Here is an 8,849-nt window from a genome sequence, read left to right on the forward strand (position 1 = left end):
TGTTCAGCACTGTCTTCTCTGACAGGAATCATAGCTGGGGAAGAAGGGAACGCCTAACTGCTACTTAGGAGCCAATACTTTCCAGGTAGGCTTAATGTTCTCCTTTTCATTTGAATCCACAGAGGATGAACAGAGGACAAACATGGCATCCCAGAAGAGTCTTCAGCAACTGACGATGGAGAAGGAGCAGGCTCTGTCTGACCTGAATTCTGTGGAACGGTCCCTTTCCGACCTGTTCAGGAGATATGAGAACCTGAAGGGGGTCCTGGAAGGCTTTAAGAAGGTCCTTTCTCTGCATAAAAAGGCCTTTTCTCCTCCTTACCTGCAGCTCAGAATCCCTGCCTTATCTGCTGTAGGCCAGAGGTGGGGGACCTGTGGGCTCCAGAAGTTCCTGGACCCCTAACCATTAGCCCTGCTGGCTGGGCTGATGGGAGTTTGAATGCAGCAATTTCTGAAGGGCCACAGGTACCCTGATGCAGGAGGGCGTATCTTTTTTCGGGGTGAAATTGAATTTTTGCAAATTTCTCCAGTGATGCGTCTTAAAAATGTTTCTGGGTGTGATTCAAATATGCTATTCTTTTTGTGATTGGACAGTATTCAGTAAGTCTATGTCTGAGGAAGAAGCACATAATTTGCTTTTGGAAAACCAAAAAACCCCAAAGGATTTTAATTTTACCTTTTGAGAATGTCAGAAATGCCTTACTACTACTACTACTACTACTACTACTACTACTACTATTAACAATAATAATAATTTATAGTAAATCTGCAAGTACTTGGTAAGCATTTTTAATGATTTCGAGGCAATTTTAAACACATTTTACTTCTCAAGTGAAATTACCGTAAATTATATTACTGTGCTTTTCCATGTAGACTATGCCCCCGTGTATTAGACGACCCCTATTTTTGGGGACTCCAAATTAAGGAAATGGTTGGAGATTGCCCAGAGCTGTTAAACATTTTTGGGGGGAGGCACAGTTGTTTAGCTTTTGGGGGGGATTGCAGACAATCACTCACCCACCTGACCGCCACTGCCAGTCGCATATCTCGCCAAAGCCACTGTCCGATCACCGCCGGCAGCCGACAATCAACTGCACAATTGCCGTATTTTAGCAAAGGAAATAATCCCCCCTCATATATTATTGCATTCATTCCCCTGTGTTAGTCAAGGATTTATGGATTAAGCCTCTTGCAAAGTCTCATATCTTTTTAAAAAACACCTAGTTTATGAAGGTGTATTCTTTAATATTCATTATCCAAATGGGTGCATTCATTTGATGAATGTATAATCTCCATTGGAGGGCTGGATCCAGAACTGGCCCACCCTCTGTGCACCCCTTTTGACCGATAGGTGTGGGCCTCCACCAGTCTGTTTCCTGACATCACATGGCAACAGGCGATTCAGATTTTCCCCAATGGGGCAGTATCAGGAAGCCAACAATTCTGCTCCAGGTCAGATTTCAGTCCATGCTGGAGAAGAATTTAGAGGCTCGTGAAGCTTGAATGCTATTTCCCTATGGACTTTAAGAAGCCTTTGAAGCACTTTCCCCAAGTTCAGCTCTGGAGAACTTTGCTAGCTTCTCCATCTTGATGCTCTGCTAGTTGGCACACTTGCATCTTTTGTTGCTAAACCTTTTGCATCTTCCTCTAACTTTTGTCTTCTAGAATGAGGACGCGTTGAAGAAGTGTGCTCAGGATTATCTCACTCGGGTCAAGCAAGAAGAGCAGCGGTACCAGGCCTTGAAAATCCATGCTGAAGAGAAGTTGGACAAGTAAGGAATTTTTGCCTTTCAAGGAAAGAGAGAATGGCAACACTGAAGTGTGGTTAACAGAAAGCGGGAGTGAAAGCTTCCAGATTCCTCAGTGTGGGTGTGCTGGAGGAGGAGAAGCAAGTGAGGCCAGAGGAAGGTTCTCATGGTGTCTTGATTAAGGGGGGATGGGGAGCAAAAGCGTCTCTGCATGCAACAGAATATACAAGTATAAGCTCAAGTTTCAGGAATAATGATGACGATAAGCAGTTGAAGGATCAGTGGTGGCTGATGCCCTTTGGGGAGTGATAAGATGGAAGCAGAGTAAACAACAGCTGGTGCAGCCGGAGTCAGCGACAAGCAGAGCTAGTTAATTTTAGTTTTGTCCCCATCATCCTCCATGCTGGGCTCTACACAGGGAAACACTTAAGGCAGAGGAGGCTCGGAAAGCAGGCAGGTGGCAGCTGTCTGAGGGCAGAGCAAGGTTGGTGGGCAGAGCTACCTGTTTGCTGCAATGGACCAGCCTCCACTGCCAAAGGATTGCAGCGCATCATGAATAATATCAACAGTGGGCTGCTATATTGCGGACAGCAAATCCTGCAGTTGAAAGCCTTCACCCACAATCTGAGAGTCAGTTTTCTCTGCTAAGGACATTTTTATTACAGCCTGGCTGAGCACAATACTGTCACTCTCAAGGGCTATCCAGAAGATGAACCTTATTTGCATCTCTGTTTCTCTTGCTGTCTTCCCCCTTCAATGCAGAGCCAATGAAGAAATTGCTCAGGTGCGCAACAAGGCCAAAGCGGAGAGTGCAGCTCTTCACGCTGGGCTCCGAAAAGAACAAATGAAGGTGGAGTCTCTGGAGAGGGCCCTCCAGCAAAAGGTGAAGGAGCCTCTCTTATCTTTTTCCTGCTGCAAAGAAAAGAGCAATTGTCTGAATCTACCACATGCTGCTTGAAATTCCTTTAACATGGACAGCAAAATGTACATTGAGTTTTCAGTATTCTTCTGATCTTGTGATACTGCTATTTTTTATTCTTCTTAATTGTTCAATGGCCTGATTCATTTATTGTGTTTGTCCTGTATTTTTAATATTTTCTTCTGTGTTGGGTGAGTCTTATATACTGAAGGGTAGTACAATCCTGACGATGATATACAGTAATCTGTGTTCCAAATAGCACTCCTGAATCTGTTTGGGTTAACTTGGTTATGTTGGTTGATTTCCTCAATACCAAGACCCTATTGCTATGGTCCCTAACTTGAGGCCCACCTTATACTTGTATATTCTGTTGCCCACGATGATATACAGTAATCTGTGTTCCAAATAGTACTCCTGAATCTGTTTGGGTTAACTTGGTTATGTTGGTTGATTTCCTCAATACCAAGACCCTATTGCTATGGTCCCTAACTTGAGGCCCACCTTATACTTGTATATTCTGTTGCCCACGATGATATACAGTAATCTGTGTTCCAAATAGCACTCCTGAATCTGTTTGGGTTAACTTGGTTATGTTGGTTGATTTCCTCAATACCAAGACCCTATTGCTATGGTCCCTCACTTGAGGCCCACCTTATACTTGTATATTCTGTTGCCCACGATGATATACAGTAATCTGTGTTCCAAATAGCACTCCTGAATCTGTTTGGGTTAACTTGGTTATGTTGGTTGATTTCCTCAATACCAAGACCCTATTGCTATGGTCCCTCACTTGAGGCCCACCTTATACTTGTATATTCTGTTGCCCACGATGATATACAGTAATCTGTGTTCCAAATAGCACTCCTGAATCTGTTTGGGTTAACTTGGTTATGTTGGTTGATTTCCTCAATACCAAGACCCTATTGCTATGGTCCCTCACTTGAGGCCCACCTTATACTTGTATATTCTGTTGCCCACGATGATATACAGTAATCTGTGTTCCAAATAGCACTCCTGAATCTGTTTGGGTTAACTTGGTTATGTTGGTTGATTTCCTCAATACCAAGACCCTATTGCTATGGTCCCTCACTTGAGGCCCACCTTATACTTGTATATTCTGTTGCCCACGATGATATACAGTAATCTGTGTTCCAAATAGCACTCCTGAATCTGTTTGGGTTAACTTGGTTATGTTGGTTGATTTCCTCAATACCAAGACCCTATTGCTATGGTCCCTCACTTGAGGCCCACCTTATACTTGTATATTCTGTTGCCCACGATGATATACAGTAATCTGTGTTCCAAATAGCACTCCTGAATCTGTTTGGGTTAACTTGGTTATGTTGGTTGATTTCCTCAATACCAAGACCCTATTGCTATGGTCCCTCACTTGAGGCCCACCTTATACTTGTATATTCTGTTGCCCACGATGATATACAGTAATCTGTGTTCCAAATAGCACTCCTGAATCTGTTTGGGTTAACTTGGTTATGTTGGTTGATTTCCTCAATACCAAGACCCTATTGCTATGGTCCCTCACTTGAGGCCCACCTTATACTTGTATATTCTGTTGCCCACGATGATATACAGTAATCTGTGTTCCAAATAGCACTCCTGAATCTGTTTGGGTTAACTTGGTTATGTTATTGATTTCCTCAATACCAAGACCCTATTGCTATGGTCCCTCACTTGAGGCCCACCTTATACTTGTATATTCTGTTGCCCACGATGATATACAGTAATCTGTGTTCCAAATAGCACTCCTGAATCTGTTTGGGTTAACTTGGTTATGTTATTGATTTCCTCAATACCAAGACCCTATTGCTATGGTCCCTCACTTGAGGCCCACCTTATACTTGTATATTCTGTTGCCCACGATGATATACAGTAATCTGTGTTCCAAATAGCACTCCTGAATCTGTTTGGGTTAACTTGGTTATGTTATTGATTTCCTCAATACCAAGACCCTATTGCTATGGTCCCTCACTTGAGGCCCACCTTATACTTGTATATTCTGTTGCCCACGATGATATACAGTAATCTGTGTTCCAAATAGCACTCCTGAATCTGTTTGGGTTAACTTGGTTATGTTATTGATTTCCTCAATACCAAGACCCTATTGCTATGGTCCCTCACTTGAGGCCCACCTTATACTTGTATATTCTGTTGCCCACGATGATATACAGTAATCTGTGTTCCAAATAGCACTCCTGAATCTGTTTGGGTTAACTTGGTTATGTTATTGATTTCCTCAATACCAAGACCCTATTGCTATGGTCCCTCACTTGAGGCCCACCTTATACTTGTATATTCTGTTGCCCACGATGATATACAGTAATCTGTGTTCCAAATAGCACTCCTGAATCTGTTTGGGTTAACTTGGTTATGTTGGTTGATTTCCTCAATACCAAGACCCTATTGCTATGGTCCCTCACTTGAGGCCCACCTTATACTTGTATATTCTGTTGCCCACGATGATATACAGTAATCTGTGTTCCAAATAGCACTCCTGAATCTGTTTGGGTTAACTTGGTTATGTTATTGATTTCCTCAATACCAAGACCCTATTGCTATGGTCCCTCACTTGAGGCCCACCTTATACTTGTATATTCTGTTGCCCACGATGATATACAGTAATCTGTGTTCCAAATAGCACTCCTGAATCTGTTTGGGTTAACTTGGTTATGTTATTGATTTCCTCAATACCAAGACCCTATTGCTATGGTCCCTCACTTGAGGCCCACCTTATACTTGTATATTCTGTTGCCCACGATGATATACAGTAATCTGTGTTCCAAATAGCACTCCTGAATCTGTTTGGGTTAACTTGGTTATGTTATTGATTTCCTCAATACCAAGACCCTATTGCTATGGTCCCTCACTTGAGGCCCACCTTATACTTGTATATTCTGTTGCCCACGATGATATACAGTAATCTGTGTTCCAAATAGCACTCCTGAATCTGTTTGGGTTAACTTGGTTATGTTATTGATTTCCTCAATACCAAGACCCTATTGCTATGGTCCCTCACTTGAGGCCCACCTTATACTTGTATATTCTGTTGCCCACGATGATATACAGTAATCTGTGTTCCAAATAGCACTCCTGAATCTGTTTGGGTTAACTTGGTTATGTTGGTTGATTTCCTCAATACCAAGACCCTATTGCTATGGTCCCTCACTTGAGGCCCACCTTATACTTGTATATTCTGTTGCCCACGATGATATACAGTAATCTGTGTTCCAAATAGCACTCCTGAATCTGTTTGGGTTAACTTGGTTATGTTGGTTGATTTCCTCAATACCAAGACCCTATTGCTATGGTCCCTCACTTGAGGCCCACCTTATACTTGTATATTCTGTTGCCCACGATGATATACAGTAATCTGTGTTCCAAATAGCACTCCTGAATCTGTTTGGGTTAACTTGGTTATGTTGTTGATTTCCTCAATACCAAGACCCTATTGCTATGGTCCCTCACTTGAGGCCCACCTTATACTTGTATATTCTGTTGCCCACGATGATATACAGTAATCTGTGTTCCAAATAGCACTCCTGAATCTGTTTGGGTTAACTTGGTTATGTTGGTTGATTTCCTCAATACCAAGACCCTATTGCTATGGTCCCTCACTTGAGGCCCACCTTATACTTGTATATTCTGTTGCCCACGATGATATACAGTAATCTGTGTTCCAAATAGCACTCCTGAATCTGTTTGGGTTAACTTGGTTATGTTGGTTGATTTCCTCAATACCAAGACCCTATTGCTATGGTCCCTCACTTGAGGCCCACCTTATACTTGTATATTCTGTTGCCCACGATGATATACAGTAATCTGTGTTCCAAATAGCACTCCTGAATCTGTTTGGGTTAACTTGGTTATGTTGGTTGATTTCCTCAATACCAAGACCCTATTGCTATGGTCCCTCACTTGAGGCCCACCTTATACTTGTATATTCTGTTGCCCACGATGATATACAGTAATCTGTGTTCCAAATAGCACTCCTGAATCTGTTTGGGTTAACTTGGTTATGTTGGTTGATTTCCTCAATACCAAGACCCTATTGCTATGGTCCCTCACTTGAGGCCCACCTTATACTTGTATATTCTGTTGCCCACGATGATATACAGTAATCTGTGTTCCAAATAGCACTCCTGAATCTGTTTGGGTTAACTTGGTTATGTTGGTTGATTTCCTCAATACCAAGACCCTATTGCTATGGTCCCTCACTTGAGGCCCACCTTATACTTGTATATTCTGTTGCCCACGATGATATACAGTAATCTGTGTTCCAAATAGCACTCCTGAATCTGTTTGGGTTAACTTGGTTATGTTGGTTGATTTCCTCAATACCAAGACCCTATTGCTATGGTCCCTCACTTGAGGCCCACCTTATACTTGTATATTCTGTTGCCCACGATGATATACAGTAATCTGTGTTCCAAATAGCACTCCTGAATCTGTTTGGGTTAACTTGGTTATGTTGATTGATTTCCTCAATACCAAGACCCTATTGCTATGGTCCCTCACTTGAGGCCCACCTTATACTTGTATATTCTGTTGCCCACGATGATATACAGTAATCTGTGTTCCAAATAGCACTCCTGAATCTGTTTGGGTTAACTTGGTTATGTTGGTTGATTTCCTCAATACCAAGACCCTATTGCTATGGTCCCTCACTTGAGGCCCACCTTATACTTGTATATTCTGTTGCCCACGATGATATACAGTAATCTGTGTTCCAAATAGCACTCCTGAATCTGTTTGGGTTAACTTGGTTATGTTGGTTGATTTCCTCAATACCAAGACCCTATTGCTATGGTCCCTCACTTGAGGCCCACCTTATACTTGTATATTCTGTTGCCCACGATGATATACAGTAATCTGTGTTCCAAATAGCACTCCTGAATCTGTTTGGGTTAACTTGGTTATGTTGGTTGATTTCCTCAATACCAAGACCCTATTGCTATGGTCCCTCACTTGAGGCCCACCTTATACTTGTATATTCTGTTGCCCACGATGATATACAGTAATCTGTGTTCCAAATAGCACTCCTGAATCTGTTTGGGTTAACTTGGTTATGTTGGTTGATTTCCTCAATACCAAGACCCTATTGCTATGGTCCCTCACTTGAGGCCCACCTTATACTTGTATATTCTGTTGCCCACGATGATATACAGTAATCTGTGTTCCAAATAGCACTCCTGAATCTGTTTGGGTTAACTTGGTTATGTTGGTTGATTTCCTCAATACCAAGACCCTATTGCTATGGTCCCTCACTTGAGGCCCACCTTATACTTGTATATTCTGTTGCCCACGATGATATACAGTAATCTGTGTTCCAAATAGCACTCCTGAATCTGTTTGGGTTAACTTGGTTATGTTGGTTGATTTCCTCAATACCAAGACCCTATTGCTATGGTCCCTCACTTGAGGCCCACCTTATACTTGTATATTCTGTTGCCCACGATGATATACAGTAATCTGTGTTCCAAATAGCACTCCTGAATCTGTTTGGGTTAACTTGGTTATGTTGGTTGATTTCCTCAATACCAAGACCCTATTGCTATGGTCCCTCACTTGAGGCCCACCTTATACTTGTATATTCTGTTGCCCACGATGATATACAGTAATCTGTGTTCCAAATAGCACTCCTGAATCTGTTTGGGTTAACTTGGTTATGTTGGTTGATTTCCTCAATACCAAGACCCTATTGCTATGGTCCCTCACTTGAGGCCCACCTTATACTTGTATATTCTGTTGCCCACGATGATATACAGTAATCTGTGTTCCAAATAGCACTCCTGAATCTGTTTGGGTTAACTTGGTTATGTTATTGATTTCCTCAATACCAAGACCCTATTGCTATGGTCCCTCACTTGAGGCCCACCTTATACTTGTATATTCTGTTGCCCACGATGATATACAGTAATCTGTGTTCCAAATAGCACTCCTGAATCTGTTTGGGTTAACTTGGTTATGTTGGTTGATTTCCTCAATACCAAGACCCTATTGCTATGGTCCCTCACTTGAGGCCCACCTTATACTTGTATATTCTGTTGCCCACGATGATATACAGTAATCTGTGTTCCAAATAGCACTCCTGAATCTGTTTGGGTTAACTTGGTTATGTTATTGATTTCCTCAATACCAAGACCCTATTGGTATGGTCCCTCACTTGA

At 42.2% G+C, this 8,849-nt stretch overlaps 1 protein-coding gene across 5 annotated transcripts in view; it reads left to right on the forward strand.

Annotated features, from left to right (window-relative positions):
• Positions 1-8,849, forward strand: part of TACC1 (transforming acidic coiled-coil containing protein 1) — a 130,612-nt gene that overhangs the window by 110,991 nt on the left and 10,772 nt on the right. For all 5 annotated transcript variants that reach the window (XM_082200290.1, XM_082200287.1, XM_082200289.1 and 2 more), the window contains 3 exons: positions 123-283; positions 1,666-1,772; positions 2,511-2,631. In XM_082200290.1, coding sequence (XP_082056416.1) covers positions 123-283; positions 1,666-1,772; positions 2,511-2,631 — 389 coding nt within the window. The remainder of the gene's footprint in view (positions 1-122; positions 284-1,665; positions 1,773-2,510; positions 2,632-8,849) is intronic.

This window comes from Podarcis vaucheri (genome assembly GCF_965113315.1).
Source record: "Podarcis vaucheri genome assembly, chromosome: 15".
In the NCBI taxonomy this organism is placed as follows: domain Eukaryota; kingdom Metazoa; phylum Chordata; class Lepidosauria; order Squamata; family Lacertidae; genus Podarcis; species Podarcis vaucheri.